The sequence below is a fragment of the Arachis stenosperma genome, chromosome 10, assembly GCF_014773155.1.
Source record: "Arachis stenosperma cultivar V10309 chromosome 10, arast.V10309.gnm1.PFL2, whole genome shotgun sequence".
Lineage (NCBI taxonomy): Eukaryota > Viridiplantae > Streptophyta > Magnoliopsida > Fabales > Fabaceae > Arachis > Arachis stenosperma.
This window is the reverse complement of record NC_080386.1, coordinates 112,807,327-112,826,878: the sequence shown is the minus strand read 5'-3', so window position 1 is coordinate 112,826,878 and position 19,552 is coordinate 112,807,327. Positions and strand designations below refer to the sequence as shown.

The 19,552-nt window shown below is 31.6% G+C and overlaps 1 protein-coding gene across 2 annotated transcripts; it reads right to left on the bottom strand.

Moving 5' to 3' along the window:
• Positions 1-9,722: 9,722 nt before the first annotated feature.
• On the bottom strand, positions 9,723-18,461 carry LOC130954072 (3beta-hydroxysteroid-dehydrogenase/decarboxylase-like). 2 transcript variants are annotated; one of them, XM_057880807.1, is made up of 12 exons: positions 17,746-18,461; positions 17,583-17,672; positions 17,345-17,478; positions 16,991-17,161; positions 16,267-16,392; positions 15,738-15,817; positions 12,669-12,867; positions 12,211-12,322; positions 11,552-11,726; positions 11,201-11,357; positions 10,864-10,930; positions 9,724-10,303 (listed from the first exon to the last, which is right to left on the bottom strand). In XM_057880807.1, the coding sequence occupies exons 1-12, from the start codon at positions 17,975-17,977 to the stop codon at positions 10,158-10,160; spliced, it is 1,689 nt and encodes a 562-aa protein (XP_057736790.1). In that variant the 5' UTR covers positions 17,978-18,461; the 3' UTR covers positions 9,724-10,157. The 2 variants fall into 2 exon arrangements, with proteins under 2 accessions (XP_057736791.1, XP_057736790.1); XM_057880808.1 differs by lacking the exon at positions 17,746-18,461 and having other exon boundaries at positions 9,723-10,303; positions 17,345-17,470.
• Between the last annotated feature and the right edge of the window lie 1,091 nt (positions 18,462-19,552).

Sequence of the window (19,552 nt, the reverse complement as noted above, 5' to 3'; positions counted from 1 at the left end):
CAGCTACAACTGACAGTTGTTTCCCCCGATGCAAATGGGGCTGAGCTTGAAGTAAATTATGTCCTTGTTAAATATGATCCAGCTCTAGGAGAAATAGCACCATTGCCTGCACTTCCATCACCAAGCCAGCCTCCAACGGAGATTGACATTAGCCAATTTGAAAGCATTCCACAACCCAAGATACACAACAGGTTGTATAATCACTACTCATTTGTAAAAAATATTTGCTTTCTTTTATAATCTAACAAATGCATCTGGTATTAAATTATGTAGAAACAAGTCGTAGCTAGGCCACCTAAATTACAAGTGATTAAAGAAAAAGCCAGACTTAGATCCTCTCCTAAACCTATTGCAGCTGCACCAGTAGCTATCTCTGCTGAGACAATCAAAGGGACAAGTTCAGCAACTACTAAGAAGCTGGCCAACTTTATGACCTTCGTGCCTACTCCAGGCTTCAAGCAACCAAGGAAGACTGATAAAAAACTTTGATTAGAAAGAAATGTATTCTACTTGACTTTTCTTTTTTTATGGGGCTACTTTATGTTTTTTCTAGAGGGCAAATGAAGTTTCATATTAAACATTGTGGTTATTTGTGTATTTGAAAGTTGTATGTGCCCTTTTATTTTGGTGTAGCCTTATTTTTAGGTTTGTATCCTCATGCAAAACCTTATGAATTTGCTGTGGTATTTATCCTTAAGATAATGTGACAATTAGCCTTCAATGGCAAGACAATGTTAAGATTACTTACTTTGATTACTAAGTCTATTTATGGGTTAATATATCTTATAAAAATATTGATTTTGATTAGTTTGCAACATTTAATGGATAGTTTGGACTTAATCTTAAACAACCAAATTGAAACATCTATTCTCATTCAAGCCATGAAACTCAATACACCATGATATTTCAACAGAATTTGGTTTACTTGGAAGTACATAACAAACAACAAAGGATCACACTAATTACAACTACCACAAATATGAAAATTATCAACAATTTTAAAGCTCTAACTTCAGCTTCCAAGCTACCCAATCTCCATGCCACCTTCACCCTCCATTCATCATAGTCACTTTCAACCTACAAATCAGTTCTATAATCTTTCTTTATTCCACCTTCAGCCACTCCTTGATAGTCATCATCATTGACCCACTTAAAGCAATTGCAGTGACTGTCCTTCTGCAAATTGAAAAATCAAAAAAGAAAAAATTAAAAAACAACCAATAATACAGAACAAAATGGAAAACCTTTAATTTTTTCCATAATACTTACTCGCTACCTTGGACATGCATGGAATAATCTATCTGGGTTCTTTGCCGTTCCAGATTTTTTTTATCAGAGCCTTCAACTCGCAGAAACATTATTCCTCATGGATCTTCCGCCTGGTTCGTATTGAAGGGCTGGAACCATTACTGTCGTGCGATGGAAACAACACACCACCACTACGACCTCTTTTTCCTGTCACCATGATCGCCGTGAACCAACAATTTTAGATTCTACCCAAGCATATGGCCCGTTGATTGTTAATTGCTACTTATTTATCATCGAATTTAGGATTAGGGTTCATCAAATAATGGATGGATTTGAACTGTTTTAACATACTTACCTTGTCAGCAATAGCAGGGTACACCTAGGTGTCTGCCGTCTGCCACGCTGGAAGTTAACGTCACACGTCAGCCAACGTTAGCCACCTCAGCGAAGGAGATGACGGAAGGACGAATGTGAACAACTTGATTATCTTTCAGGGACTATTTTGATTAACTTTATCTTTCGGGAACGAAAAAAGAGATCGAGGTATCTTTCAGGGATGATTTTGACAATTAACTCTTTATTCACTATTTATTTTTACGGTAATATTAAGGAGACAAAAAAAATTTAACTAAAACTTATTTTATTTAATATTATTTATTAATTATTATAATAATTAATTAATATTAAAGAAGACAAATTCTGACTATTTTTTATTAATATCTTTTTATTATCAAATATTTCTGTTATTTTTATTTATAACTAGACTCAGACTCGTACGACGTTCGAAAAATTAAATTAATTATATTATATAGTATAAAATGAAAAATATTATATTATTTGAAAATTAATTAGAGAATATGTGAATTAATATTAATCTTAAAGATTCATTTGTAAAAAAGTATTTGTAATTTGTATATAATTCAATATAACTATTCAAACAAAAAATATAGAAAAATATACAACCACAACAAAAATCTTGTCAAGTTTGTCTCTTTCTTAAATATTGGCTTATGTATGTTTTTAAATTTTTTGTATATAATATAAAATTTTTATATACTTTATCATAAAATATAATCAATTCTAAGAAGATAATTTTTTTATTTATTGGTGTGAATATTTTTCATAAATAATTCTCAAACTTTGAAAAATAAACTATATTTATTTGTTGATATTTTTAAGATGATGATGTTCTATAATGTAATTTTGAAATTTTTTTAGTGTATTTAAGATAATTAAAAAAAAAGTTAAGAAAAAAAATTTGAGAATAAGAATACAAAAAAAAGGAAATTAATTTACAAATGGAGTAAAAAAAAATGGTGTTATTCAACTATATTAGTGCATAGTGTATTATCCACATATGTGAATATGTATGTTCAGTGACCTACAAAATATAAGTCACGTTTTGACATAGAAGGGCAACCAACTATCGAAACGTATCCCATGTCTCTTGCCTGCAGACAAGACCATCTATTTGACCACCTTAAAACTGCCCAAAATGCAACCTGCGGTTGGCAGGTGGGCAGAAACAAATTGCAAGTTGCAATTGGCATGAGCTGGGCTGCATGTCCGACACGTGTTGCCGGAGAAATATGAAGGAGGTCTTTATAACGCAAAATGCAAGTGAAGTTATTTCACTTTGGTGAGGGTTCATGATTTTTGGTTGTAAGGAGGATTTCAGCATTTTGTGTTGTAAGAGAGTGAGGGTTTTAGTGTTTTGTGTTGTAAGGGAGAGAGGGCTTCAGCGTTTTGGTTGCAAGGAAGGGAGGAAGAAAAATAGCAAAAAGGAGATGGAGTAATTTAAGTGAGTGATGAGTAAAATTAAGAAAAAAAATGGTTCGCAATTTTACATTATCTCAAGAACATATTATTGAATATCTAGATCATTTTCAATAGATGAATATTTTTATATTTTTATGATGAATAAATTTATTTGTCTATATTCTATTTATTTGTGTTTTAACTTTTATTATTATTATTATTATTATTATTATTATTATTATTATTATTATTATTATTATTATTATTATTATTAATTTTTTCGTTATATATGAGTAATTATTATTATCATTAGTATATTATTAATTTTTCATAATACTATTTATTATAACAATAATAATTTATTATTATTCATATACTAATAAAAATATTTTAAGAATATATTGTTATTTGGAAGAGTATAACAATAATGATATATTATTATTATTATTATTATTATTATTATATTGTTAACTATTATTATTAATATATTAATGTTTCTAACATATTATTATTTTTAGTAACTAAAAAATAATACAATTGTTAATATTTTTGTTATGATTATGAATGGTATTATGATTAATAATAATAGTAATTATTATTATTATTATTATTATTATTATTATTATTATTATTATTATTATTTGTGTTTTCGTTATGTATGATTAATTATTATTGTTATTAGCATATTGTTAATTTTTATAATACTGTTTATTATGACAATAACAATTTTTTATTATTAATATGTTAATAATAATATTTATTGTTTGAAAGAGTTCAATAATAAATAATAATAATAATAATAATAATATATTATTATTATTATTATATCATTATTTTTTTATTATTTTTTGAATATATTATTAACTATTATTAATATATTATTATTATTCTAATAGTTATTATTGTGACTAATTATTAATATTATTATTAATGTTATTATTAACACTAATAATAAGAAAAAAATAATGATATAATAATAATATTATTATTAATATTATTATTCGGAACAAATTTGTTTTTGTGGACTTTGTAAATTTCAATATACATGTCATGTACATATACTTATCAATCGAGACGTTGGTTAACGCAACATACATTTCACAAACTTCAAACATTTTATTGCGTCTGTCGAACCGATTGACGACAATGTTTTTTGCACGTCGAAAACTTTCTTCAACTCGTTTGGTGGTAAATTCTGAATACCTGAATCCATTGCAGACACGCTCATGAGCCTCGACGCTCTTCCGAGTAAACAATTCGTTTAGCCGATAGAATGTAGACCTAACAATGGCAGTTACAGGAAGGTTGCTTGCACCCTTCAAGATAGAATTTATGCACTCTACCAAATTCATCATCATATGACCCAACGATAACCCCCATTGAATACCAGTACCCATCTCTGAACACCGATCTTATAACACCATCGAGTATATGCCTCACCTTGCTCTTTAATATTTTGATAGTTTTTGTTGTACTCCTGTTTCGTCCTAAAATAGTCCGTAGAACAAACTATGTAATCATAAGTAGATGCCACAAATTACTATGAATAGGACTATAACAGCGAATTCAATTACCTGTGTTAACCACAAGTTTATGCAAATACGGAACTTTGAACCTCCTTAATAAGTTGGACCCAATGTGCCTGATACAGAACATATGCCACGCTCTTGGTGATGACCATGCATCATTACTGCGAGATATTGCTACGTCAATGGAGTTATGGCAGTTAGAAATAATGCCCACGCCATCAATGGTAACAACATATCTCCGCAAATTAGTTAGAAAAAACTCCTACGTATCTGCCGTCTCACCCTCGATGATCACAAATGCAATAGGCACAATGTTTTGGTTTCCATCTTGTGCCATCGCAACTAAAAGTGCACTTATATATTTTTCGTACAGGTGTATGCCATCAACCTGCATCAATGTCTAAATGCTGTAATACACGGATAGAAGCTCCAAAAAATGCGATGGAGAACTCTTACACCTTGAACCTCTTCACTCTCATGATAAACGGAGAGCATTTTTATTTGAACACGAGACCATAGCATCTTCACAGTCATTGCTTTCAACCATATTGGCAGAGTCTTATAAGAAACTTCCCAATCACCGACAATTTTTGCAATTGATTTCTACTTTGCCAACCAAGCCTTGTGGTAACTTACAGTGTAGTTGAACCTATATTGAACTTCTGCAATAATAGACTTCACATTTATCCATGGGTCTGCTTCAACCAACGGCCTAATACCATCTGCAACTGTGTCTGATGAGTCCAACTTAACATGATCTTGTGAAATTATCCCATGGTGTAGCTCGGATAAGCCAATCGCACTCTGTCCCATAACCCTTGCATTTTGCATAGAATGTCCGTGGCTCAGACTCATACACAGTGTAATCAACTCCTCTAGAGATAGTGTAGCTTTTGATTGTAGATATCACCGACTCTCTAGAACCAAATTCTATTTCGAAACTAAACTCACCATCTTCTGCCGCAACATTGCCTTCACCTACGACATGTGAATCACCGTTAGTCGGTCAAGGCAAATAAAAAAAATGGTAGTGGTAACTTTAATTAATAGCCATAACACACCCATATTCGCGTACTTAGGAAATTTCAGGGCATGCATGGCTGCGGGATCCAGAGTTTCCATAAAAGATGGAATACCAAAAGGGTGCTAGTCTACAAGTGCATTTGCTTCATTTTGCACTGTTGGATTGCTTGCTAGGTCTCCGTCATCGTTTTCGTCATCGACTTCGTAGTTGGCTTCGAACTCCTCTTCACTGATGTTGTTATCTTCTTCCCAATCTATATCTCCAAACTCATCAACATTGACCTTCTTGCCAACCGCGTTCAGTCTCGTATGCTGTTCAAACTCAACATACAGCCCTTTCATCGGCACGTGAAATCGGGTTTGTTGATAAATATATAACATATGCTGCATACGTGCATCGTTAGTGATGGACATTATTTAAAACTGTATCAAACCACCAAATACTTGTACAGTGTTCTTGTATAAAATGTTGCTCACCCTCTTCGACATGTGACTTTATATGTTCTCATAAAGACCATTTTGCAACTCTGCAAACTCATGGTGCATGGAATAACAAATGAAAACGGACATTCACAAACAAAAGTCACTCCTTCGTGTGTGTTTGGTATAATCTCACTGTTATAATACACTCACAAATTTGTAATACCTTCCATAACCTCAACTTCACCTAACCTGACTTTTTTGACACAACTAATTGTCAAAAAAAAGAAACTCATAAGTATGAAATATAAAAAGAAAGAAGAATATGAGTAAAAGTGAGGTACGAGTCCGGATAAATTGAGTTTTATATTATAGGCAAGACTCTAAATTAAAATATTTTTCTGTCTACAAAATCAAGTTGCGTTTTGCAGCTTTCAATAGAAAAATTCTATACATTTAAAATGCAACCTGCATATTGCTATTTAAAAAAAAAAAAAAACCCATTTTAAAAACGCAAGATGCGTTTTGATCAAAGCAAAAAAAAATGTGACAAAATTAAAAGACAAACGCAAAGGCAATGCAACCTGCGTTTAATTTGTTTTATATTAAAAAAATAAATAAATAAATAAAACAAAGTAAGAAAATAAAACGTAAGTTGCAATTTTTATTGACACCATAGCAGCAAAAATATTTTATACACATCTGTTTTATTGAGTTACATTGTAATTATTTTCATATGAAAAAAAATCAGCCAATATAGTACAACATTATAAATATATTTTATTAGTCAGTATATATGAAAATATATGCATAGTAAATAAATGTTATGTGTCATTATAGACATTAAATATTTGTAACTAAAAATTGCTATTATTATTATTATTATGTAGATATTACTTATATTTAACCATTATTTTTGTATTAAATTTAATTAATTTTGTATCAATATTATGTAAAAATTTATTATTTTATTTTATAAAATTATAAAATTATCATTTATAAAATTGCTGACATGGTATAATCACAAAAATTAATATCATAAATTTATTTATAATAAATTTGTATTAATTTATATTTAATAAAAATATATAGATAGATAGATGTTTAAATAATGTTGAAGTATATTTATTTATTAATAATATATTAAAACAGAGCTAAATATAATTTTTAGATATGTTGTTAGCTTTTTAGTTTTTTACTATGATGCTATGTCAATTTAAGTGGCTAATTTACACAATTACTTGAGTATAATTTTCTCTTTTTGCATCTTGCCATAAGATTTCATTGTATTTTTATCTCCTTATAATAACCTATTTTTATATAATGTTATATGATTTTTTTTAATCTTAACTTTTTGTATTCTCTTATACATTATTTTTATATAGGTTATACTATTACTTTCAATGTTAATGTTAATTTTTTTAATAGGTATAAATTTGATTAAAATCTAATTCATTCTCTTCTCTTTTCATATTATCACTCATTTTTATATTTACTGTATAAATCAATATACACTTAACACATTTTCTTTATTTTCTCTCACATAATCTCATATCACTTTTTCTTTCTTTTTCTTCCTCTTCATTTTTACTAATTTTTTGCACAACTGGAATTTGGTGGATGACCATAGTTTTTATTTTTATTTTTTTAATTTATTAAAAGTATGTATTAGGTAATTATGTAATTGTATTCATTAATTTTTTTATTTCTTTGAGTAATTGTATTCATAAGTTATATAATATTTTTGTCGCTTATATATCACTTCTTTTTTTTAACAATTTATATTTTTTTAATATCATTTAGTTATAATAATATTGTTAAAAATACATGTTGTCATGATTCATGAAAAATAAAATTAAAAAATTAAATATCATTTTTAATTATCAAAATATTAATAATATTCATACTTGTATTTTATCTAATAGTTTTATCATTATACCATAGTATTTAAGTATAACTTAAAAAAGATAAAATAAAATAAACAAAAGTAACTATTTAAAAATAAAAATAAAAAATAATTATATGAAATTAGGTGAATAAAATTCAATGGAATGTTTTTATTACTTATAGTCTAATTTATGAATAATTTTATTTTTTATAATTATTACATTTTGAATTGATCTTTTATTTCAAATTGTCATTTATCACCAACCATTATAAAATTTAAATTAATTTTGATATGCTACTAAACAAAATTTTAAACTTTTTTATCAATTAAATTTAATTCATATTATTATTCAATTAAATTACAAAGTAACAGTTAAGGATAATTATTATATATATTAAAACGGTATATTTTTTTGTATTTCTTTTTTTTTATAATAATATTATCAAATCATATATAAATTGCCAAATTAAATAAAATAAATGTATTGTATAATAGTGTTTACAAATTAACTTTTAAGTTTAATATTAATTTACATATGATCTAATATATCACTAAGTAATATATATAGTATTTATGTATACTATATAATATAATTAATATATTCTAGAGATATATATTCCTTTTCATCTAACAGTTGTAAATACTGAATAAATGATGGTTTACATAAAATAGAATAGTGATTACTATGTTTGTAACCATACCTGATTGTGCAAGCTAATAAGGCACTAATTAATTCAATACTACAGCCAAAATGCAGGTCTATTCTAATAGCATTATTTTTGCCTTTTGAATTTGAGGAAGTAATTAAACTTAACATACACTGTTGAGGAGCGCAGCCCCTACTAGGCTACTACAGTCCTATAATAATGGTTTAATTTGGACAAGAGAGTCCTCTTACTCCAGTAAAGTATTCCTCTGCAAATTGCACTTTGCTGACCTACACAAACGTGATGTGCATTGTGCAGTACACATTATTCCAAACAGTAAGAGACATGCAAAGCAGCACATGCCATGGACATGGTGTTAGTCTGGCAATGACATTTACATAAGTGATAAGTGAGCCAGTGAGGGCCACCCTTATGGATATCATCACATTACCATTACCCCCACAAAAGTAAGGTTTTCAATCCTTTCCGGTTATTCCAGGTCCCAACTAGCAAATTGTTTTTATTAAGATAATCATTCACACAATGGCAAATGGTAGAGAAATACTTAAAAAAACCATACATGATGTAGTTAAAAAATATTTAAAAGACCATACATTAGGTTGTTAAAAGAGATCCAGCGTCAACAATTTTATTGTAGACATAATACATGATAGGATACAATGATATGATATTGTTAGATTCATGTAGTCGACCTTACTTAATAAGATAAGACTTTGTTGTTATTATTGTAACATTTAGACATGTATACGTATTATATTTGATTTATTGGACTATACACTAGATCAAGAAAACATGAGTTGGTTTTATAAAGTTAAATAAATATTTATCAGTTTTGATGAAATTTAGATAAAATAAATTTTAATATAAAGCTTAAATACATATGTTACATAACAGTTTTTTTTTTCCAAGTTTGTTTTAATAAAGGAGGCACGAGTTAAATGGATAATAAGAACCTTTTTTGGTTTTTCCATGCCACAGTATTCTCTAAGGGGCAGACTAAAAAAACTAATCCATTGCAAATCAAAATTTTAAAAATTTGTGCTAACCAATGAATTATTGTGTGGACAAAGTAAAATTCAAATTCCCAACACTTTAAGTGGACCAGTAAACTAACTATTAGACCAATCCAAATTAGTTAAAATGGTAACAAGAACTTAAATCTCCCATATTAGAACCTAAGAATCAATTTTGACATTAGAAATATGTTGAATATCAGGGCGTCTCACATCTCTTTCTATTACCAGCTCATGGTTTTACAATTTTGCTCACAAAGTCATAATAAGCATGCGTTTAGCACAAATGATGAATATATCATTTAGATATTTAAATGTCTTCGACCTAAGAAATTAAAGATATTTAAATGTCGAAGCAGTCAGATTAAAACAAAGAAACTATGCATTTTCTAGTCCAAGAATGCTACATCATGTCTCTAGTAGAGAAATTGCTACGCTTTGTAATTTTGAATTCCAAACCAGCTTAAGAATTTTTAACAAATAAATACTAAAATTTTATAGGTTAATTGAATATAAATAAAAAATCCCAGTATTATACAGTCCACAGCATACACAACTTGAGATAGTGCTCATCCCCCTTATCCAAGAAAAAACTAGGGGTTACAAGCTATCACTCACTCTTCTTAGAAGGAAGGAACTTCCTTATGGCATCAGATTTCAATTTGCATCCAAAAGAAAGTGCTTTTATGAATAAGTCATCAATTTCTTCCTCCTTCTTTTCATAAATGTAGAAAGCAATAAATGCAGTGGTAAGTCCTGTAAATGACAAGGAAAAGAGAAACTATCATCATTATTCATTACCAATTTACCATCAAGGAACTGCGGATTCAAACACCTTAGTATTATTACTTTACTCGCAAATCACATATATTTTGAAGGTTCTGCTAAGTGCTAACAAGTGCCCTAAGTTGAGATTACTTTGAATAGAAAACTTTTTAAATTTATTTCCTTTAATATATGCACTACAAAAGTATTGAAAACTTCAAATTTTTAGATTCTCATATTTTAAAGTGCAAGATTGATGTTTTATGAAAAGTAATTTATATTTAGGAAGTATTTGTTTATTGTAATACTTAGTTGATAAGTAGCACCACTAGTAGGTAATTACCCGGTATGGGTATGGCAGCAATTTAGAATTGCCTATGAATAGTTAGTTCACTAATAATAAACAAATACAAGTGTGAAACATGTAGTATGAATAGATTCAATCATTTAATTAAGTGGAGGCAAATCTAACAGTATAATTTTTTGTGCAGGCAAATGGTACATACAAGTGCAAAATGTGTGTGTGTGTGAGAGAGAGAGAGAGAGCATACCTATCTTATATAAGTTCTGAAGTGAAAATGCACCAAAGAAGCTAAGAAGGAGCAAAGAGAAAACAACCTATTGATCAAGGCAAAGATATTTCAGCGCGCTAGATACTTGAGAAACTTTATCCTTTGTAAATTGAAGTAATCTGGATATCTAATTCTAATCCTCCCCATAGTCAAAATCTAACATACATGAAATTTTGAAATGACAGTTCCAAAATTAAGGCTTTCACTTTTTCAGCAAATTTCACAAGTTGTAGATCACTAAATGCATCTTATATATTCCATAGGCATTGCAGCAGCAAGCAATGGCAAAGGGGAAAATGCAATGCAGTTTAGGTACCTTAAAGAATAGCATCCACTCGGTCCCTTGTGCAAGGGATTTCAAAACATTCATAGGAATATTCCATACTGATACCACAGAGACGGCAAGTTGATGTGACATGTCTTCTGATAAGTGAAACCAGGATTTGGGCATTTTCTGAACAGTGTACCCCAATCTTCATATACATAGAGTACAAGAGATAGTTAGCATTTATCTTCACATCGGAAACTGGACTACAAAGCTTCAAAACAGCCAGATCATCTTCATGGTTACAAATTATATATATCATTCATTACTGGGTGAGCTAACACAAATCAGTATCATCATGTAATTGACAACTAAACATTGAACAGTAAATAGTGTACGTACACTTTTGCCGGTAGAATCCCATGAATGAATAAAAAGATCGATACGAACAACAGAAGCTTTGAAAGAGCAGTAATGAAAGTATTCCCGGGTTCAATGAAGCTTAAGTATATTGCAATCAAGACTAACAATGTGGTGATCGTTCGCTTTCTATCCTTCCAAAGCAATGTGTCAGCAACTGCAAATAAGTACATCAGTTACAAGTTATAACCAATAGATAAAGGTAAATTGTAAAATCACTCCCAGCACCAAACGGTAACAGTGTTGTGTTTGTATATTAGGTAAAGCGATATGAAACCATTACCATTAATAGATTATGATAATGGATTGAATTAGAATACCAACTCTAAGTTGGAACTTCTAAGTTCCAACACTTGTTCTTTGCACTTTCACATCAATGAGAAATTACAAAGGTAAAATGCAATGCTTCATATAAACATAGACCTATATAGAATAGATAGTATTTTATGAAGAGTGGCCCACGGGTTTGAGGCTAAATGGCACATTAGTAATCATGATTCCCAAGTTGATTTGTCTTTGAAAATGAATATATATGCCTTTCAGATTTCTTTTACAACAAACCTAAAACAGCATTAAACAAATCAGCATATCCAGAGTTTCTAATCAAATAAGTTAAATGGATTATAGTTGATTATTCATACCTCTTCCACTCCCAAGATATACTGAAGCTTTCGAGGGACCTTCTCTTTTGGGCTTGAGTTGATTTTCAGCCCTCAAGTGTGAAAATGAATCAATTGTCCTACGCAAACCCTCCTGTAGGGAAAAAAAAAATTGCAATCACATTAGAAACGAAACACCAGGCAACAACTAGGACTAGCATCTACACTCACCACCATAAAAATATGAACCTTTGTGAATAAAACACCATATATTTTACAAGTCAAGTCCAATAGTTGACTTCAAGATAATGATATTAACTCAATATTATCAATTATGAGTGGAATTCCAGAATTGAACATTGTTTTATTTTATCAATGTGCCAAGATTGCAAGGAATATAGATCACAAAGGATATACATAAACTTAGAAACTACACAAAAGTTCTACAAAACAATAAACCAAAAATTCAATGCATAATAAAATAAGAAATATCACAAAACCTTTAGCGTTACAATGGGTTCATATCCAAGGCGCTCCTTTGCTTTTGAGCAATCAAAAGTTCTGTTGCAAGATAGGAGTCTTACTCTTGAAGGTGTTAACTGAGGCACCTTCATACCATATGGACCTAGCAGCTTATATGTATACTCCACCAATAGTGCAATTGGCATGAGAACAAAGGCAGGGATCTTTATTCTTGGCCTGCAAACTAAATGAACTCAGCTAACAAATAAAAGGAATTGATATTACAGTTTTTTGGTGGGATAAGCAAAACTATATCCCATATTTCTTTTCAATTTAACTATAAGAGATATAGAAAGATAGAAATTATTATTTATTAATAATGATAGAAAAGTAGAAACCAACATTCTCATTAACATATAAAAGAAAAACCAGAGCAGCAGTGAACAATCCCACAAAAACAAGAGATAGCAGAAAGGAATTTTATCTGATTATAATTAAAAATTGAAAGGATACCAAATAACAGCTACGATAAGATGAAAATTTCTGATAATCCCATATCCTTATTTGATAGCAACTTCAGACCTATGCTCAGCATAGGGTTGCACCTTCCACATTATTGAACAACAAATCACATGTAAGTTTTTGTTTGAGCATTTGGTGTCACAAAATTTTAGTGACAAGCTGATGGTTTGCCAGAATGGTTGTATTATAAACAGGGTAGAGGTCATGTAGGAAGAACAGCACATCGGGTGTTAAAAAAATCCGACCAAAATTATCCCACAAGAGAGTTTGACTACCTAACATAGGGTGCTTATTATGGATTTTTGTGTTTAGCGAAAGGTGTGGAGAAGTAGACAAAAGAGGAACCCAAGGACTAGGAGGTAGCAGATGAAAGGTAAAAAACAAAGACTAGAGGTAATGGAGCTAGAGATAAGGAATCATGGTGGGCGACAAGTGTGCAAGAGAAGGTAAACATGAAGAGGGAATGCTTTAAAGTATGGTTTTTATGCCGCAATGTGAAAATTGGAATAAGTATAAGACGGTTAAGGAGACAAAAATGGCAGTAAGTGAAGCAAGAACAAGAGTTTATTAGAGTTTTATCAGTCTTTGGGTATGTAAAAAGGGGAAAGATGCATTTACAACATAGTGAAGGGTCAAGAAAGAAAATATAAATTTGGATCAAGTTAAGTGCATTAAAGACAATAATGGTTAAGTTTTGGCCACAAACGAGAACATCAACAACAGATGGAAGAGTTACTTTCACAAGTTATTTAATGATGGACATAAGACTCTTTCATGCTCAGGTTACAAACAAGGGAGGAGGACCAAAACTTCATTTACTATCAAAAAGTTCGAGATTTTGAAGTTAAGGAGACTCTAAAAGGGATGAAGAATGGTAGAGTAGTGGAGCCTGGTTAATATCCCTATTGAAGTTTAGAAAGGTTTAGGAAGAAAAAGCATCTGTTGGTTAACTAAACTCTTTAATGATATTTTAAGGTCTAAGAGATGTCAAACAAATGGAGGAAGAACATTTTAGTCCTTATCTACAAGAATCAGGGAAATATACAAAGTTGTGAAAACTATAGAAGGATCAAGCGCATGAGCCAACAATGCAGCTGTGGGAAAGGGTGATAGGATAAAGGTTGAAACAAGAGACTTAGGTTTCGGAGTTTAGAGTTTGGTCTTTATCCCAGTAAGATATACTATAAAGTCTATATAGTTGTTAAGGAGAAATGGAGAATGATGGAGAGGCCCTGAAGTAACAAAAGAATCTACACATGGTTTTTATTAACTTGAAGAAGCATATGATAGGATACCTTTGGAAGCTTTTGGAGAGGAAGAAAGTAAGTATTACATATATTCATGTAATTAAGGACATATACGATGGGGTTACAACTAGTGTGAAACCCAATATGGTGTAACAGAATAATTTTCTATTGGTGTATGATTACACCAAGAGTCATCTCTAAGCCCTTATCTTTTCACACTTGTGTTGGAAGTGCTTACCATGCATATTCAAGAAATTGTACCATGGAGCACACTTTTCACGGATGACATCGTCTTTGGGAGAATAGCAAGAAGATTTGAATGAGAAGTTGGACTTGGAGAGAAAGTACATGGTTTGCACATAAGTCACACTAAGATGGAGTATATAGAATGCAAGTTTAGCAGTGGAAGGGGAAAAACTTGCACAAAAATGAAAATCGGAAAAGATATTATACCACGAGATTTTAGTATCTTGGTGGTATTATTCAAGACAATGGAGAAATAGATGATGATGTAAATTATAGGATTCAAGGAAGTTAGTCAAAATGGCAGAGTGCTTCAATTTTTATATGCGACAAAAAAAGTACATCTAAAACTTAAGGGTACATTTTATCGCACTGCCTTTAGACCAATTATGTTGTATGAACAGAGTGTTGACCGGCAAAAGATGAACATGAACTTAAATTCAATGTGACCCAAAGGAGTATGCTTCGATGGAGAGCAGTCATATGCGTATGGACATAATAAGGAACCAGGATATGAGAGAAAAAATTGGAGTAGCTCCCATTGTTGAAAAGATTGTGCAATCTCATTTTAGGTGGTTTGGACATGTGAAGAGAAGACCAGTAGAGCATCTAGTGAGAATGGAGGATCAGATAGCAGATAAACTAGTTGTTAGGGGTAGGCGATGATCTAAAAGGACTCTACATAAAGTGGTCAAGCAAGATCTCTGTATGAACTATCTCACCGCAAACATGATACATGATAAGACACAATGATATTATTTGATTCATATAATCAACCCTACCAAGTGGAATAAGGTTTTTTTGTTGTATATCTTTCGTATTTTAGCTTAAGTATTTGATTAGGATTTAACTACAAGTCTCCAGTGTGATGGTAAATATTTCTAGTATTTTCCAATTTGTATCTTTTGCAAATAATGGACCAATGCTAATTTTCATGCTAAATTCACATGAATTGAGAAACTTTGCTTTTACATCCGGAGGGTCACAATTAAAAAAAATGAGATCTTACATTCAATAAATCAAAAATAAATAAATAAATAAATAAATAGCATAAGCAGAATGAGAGCAAGAAATATCAAATGACTCACAGTATACCTTTCATATCCAAGACCTTCTAGAATAAGTGACATGAATTCCCAAAATTTTATAGGTTCCATATTTGTTATGAAATATGCCTACAGGAAACAGAGGGGGAAAAAACTTCAGCATGAAAACACTACAGAAACTGCTAATTTCCTACCTTATCATGCTAATAACCAAGTTCCTTCCCCACCCCCTCCTTCAGTATGCAAATGCCTAATGAATCTTTCATGAAATGAATAATTTGTTTAAATTAGAATCTAACAAACTAACTACGTCAAACATAATGTCTTTGCTGAAACATATATTTTCTAGGTCCTGTCATTCACCCAAAAGAAGAAATTCTACCCTTAAATGTATCATCAACTCATCATCATGTTAGCAACTGTGGTTTCTAAAGAATGTACACCTGTGAATAACTAACAACCCATGACAATAGAGAAGGATCATCATCACCGCCTTCTAAGATGTCCATGTTTAATCTTCATTTACATAATTAAACAAATATTTATAAAAATGTAATGAGAGAATCTTTCAAAGGTACCTCTCCTGCAGCTTTTTTTGAAACTTCCCCCTCTGAAGCTAGAGCTCGGTCAGCACATAAATGGGAATGAGCCACATTTCCAACATAAGTGAAATCATACATGTTATTGCCATCACCAATAATGAACTGTTCAAGAGAGAATTATAATTAAAGAATTAAAAGACTTTTAAGAAATTTTCTGGTAATAAGTTACATGTGCATATTGCTCTGTCCAAATCCCTCTTTATTTCTGAAGCACAAAGGTTTTCTATTATTTGCAACAAGCCAATTTCTTTCAATTCATGGATAATTTGAATCATCAAGCTATGTCCCACTCAAGATTAATTGTCCAGATTAATTAGCTATTGAAGGAGAGTACAAAAATTTACTAGGGCACTCACTACAAATGCAGTGCAAAGCATAGCCTTCAGCAGAAACTCACATTAAGAGTCAGGAAGTATGACTGAGTATGCCATAGCATCAGCTACAAGGCTCTACAAAGCAGTAAAGTCAAACTAATTGCTAACTCTTCTCATTCTGCTCAGCCCAAAGGGGATAGGATATAACAGCAGAGAACAGATCAAATAAACATTAAGCCTGTCTAAATCATGCAAAAACTACAAAAATGTATTCTATAGCCCATACTCAAATTGCTACATGAACACAAAGTACAATGATGATGCCAGAAACAAAGTTACATACAGAAAACCATATCCACAGAATTAGAAGGTACAGCAATATTTACCTTAGTTTTCCCTGCCTTGGCAGCATCAACTGACGAAGGCACCATCAGTCTATCACCAGGCCCGAAAATGCTACTAGGACGTAGCGAGCAGGTCAGGATCCCACTAGTTCCATTAGCCTTCAAAACCAATGCCTCACCCTGAGCTTTGGTAGCAGAATAATGATCATTATGCTGAAAGCAGTGCAAAACTAGTTTAGGAACGTGCCAATTACATAAATAACATGTTAACAAGATTGAGAAACATTTCAAATCCCGAAAAATATAATATAAAATGAACCATCCACCAAGCCAATATACAAAATGTATGCATTATCTCATGTTACAAGCATCATCGAGAGTAGTTATGGCAGGTACCTTAGGTGGATAGGGCATTGATTCCTTTCCATTATGAATTCCATGAACGCCGTCAAATACAACACTAGATGAGCTGGTGTAAACAAGCCGCTTCACTCTAAGTTGAACACAAGCATCAATGACATTCTGTGTTCCTTGCAAAACAAAAATCTCAATGTCAGTTACTTTCCTTTCAAACGTTCCATCAAACAGTTGGCATTCCATGAAGAAAAAGCGAACATAAGATTGAGCATTTTACCTTGGACATTGACAGAATGATGAAGCTGATAGTTGTTAATGGATGAGTTTGGAGCAGCCATGTGGAAAACAACCTCACAACCTTCCAATGCTGCAACGAGCAACGACACCGTTAAACACCATACGTTTTGATAAACGACATTGAAGTAGTTAGGAAGGGTAACCTTTGAGGACGTGTTCCTTATCACGAAGATCGAGAGAGACGTATTGGGCGCGACCAGAGCTCAAGGCTTGGCTTAGAGTCCCGAGTTGTTCGGACGGTTCGAGTTCGATAGTGGCTCCGAGATCCGCGATGCGAACGAAGTAGGTGTTGTCTTGGATCAACATTTCCACCAGGTGGCGGGCGGCGAAGCCGCGACCTCCGGTGACGACGCACCACCTGTCGTCGACGGCCATAGGCGAGGTGATTGGATCGCAGATTCAGTTGGGGTGGCAGGCAAGAGAGCAGGTGAAAGCCCAAAACGTCACCACAGCTATTGTCGTTCGTCACAAGGTAGTCGAATCTGCGATTCCGAATCGTAAATCTTGCGAGTCGATACGAGTCCGGGCGTCTTTGATTCAAATCGTTGGCTTGAATCACACATGCCTCAAAATGTTCGATTCAATGTCAGAATCGTACGTGTCAAGTCCAAATTGTGAATCGTAGCTTGGACAACGATTCAGACCGCGCTCATGCACAATGTCGCTGCTCAAGCACAAGGCCCTGGCGGCTGGTGGCGGAAAGCAAATGAAGGGTTCCGCGTGGGCGTTCTTTGACCAGCAGGGAAAGCAAGCAAAGAAATTGCAAGAAGCAAGGAACCACAAGGTATCTTCTTGGTGTCTATGGCGTCGTCAAAGAAGAAAAGAGAAGAGCACGATTATCTTTGAAGTCAGGGGAGGGGCGGGTGTTTCCCAATCACTGTTGTGTATTGCGATGTTTTTGTTGGGCTCTAAAAGGCCCACGGAAAAAATTCAAGCATAGAAAATTAGGCCCAATTTGGATAAATAACTTAGTTAAGCCATTTTTAAAAAAATAGTTTAAACAATAAATGATTACGTTAAAAGTAACTTATAAATAAGTTATTTTGTATTTAAATTTTTAGTTCTAAAAATATTTATTTTATAGAAATATGATAAAAAAATAATAGTATTATGAGAGAAGTTATTTTTTTAATTACTCTATAAATTCCTAAATAGCTTTTTAGAAAGCTGTGTTTTAGTTTTAAAAATTGTATCAGACGTTAATACTACTACTTTTCATAAGTCAAAAACTCAAAAAAATTACTTTAAAAACTTTTCAAACGGACCCTTAATATCAGAATGTTTTTCTATTATTATTATATTTTATATTTTTGTCGTGAATTATCTTCACTTTTTAGAGTTTATATGACTTAAGTAATGATTTATATTATATATATTGTAATTTTATATTATGTTTTTGAATCTTAAGATTTGAAACATTATATAATTTATGATTTTTTTGGTGACTTAAAAAAATAACACAACCGAAAGAAAAATAAAAATAAAATCTTAAAGTAATGTTTGGAAGAGAGACAAAGATTGAGAGATTGAAAGGCAAAAATTAAAATAAGTCTCAGTATTGTATTTGGTAAAAAGTAGGAGACAAAACTGAAATAAGAATAAAGTTCTAATTTAATTTGCACAAAAGATAAAGTTGGAATTAATTAATTGAAATGGGAATATTTTAGATATAAAATGTTATTAAACTTTTACTTTTCATTCCTAAAATTTTCAATCTCTTGTGTCTCCACTTATTGGAGGTACTGAAATAATAAAATTTTGGTGACAAAGACTGAAATTTTAATACCAGTTTCGGAGCTAACAAATATAATACTGAGTCCAGTACCTCAAAACAAACGGTATCTAAAAGACTGATAAGACAGGACAGTCTCGCCGAATACTACTTTCAAACTCCTTCTAAAATACCGGAAGCTCCACGTGTTGAGAATAAGACCTTATAGCTGTCTTTGC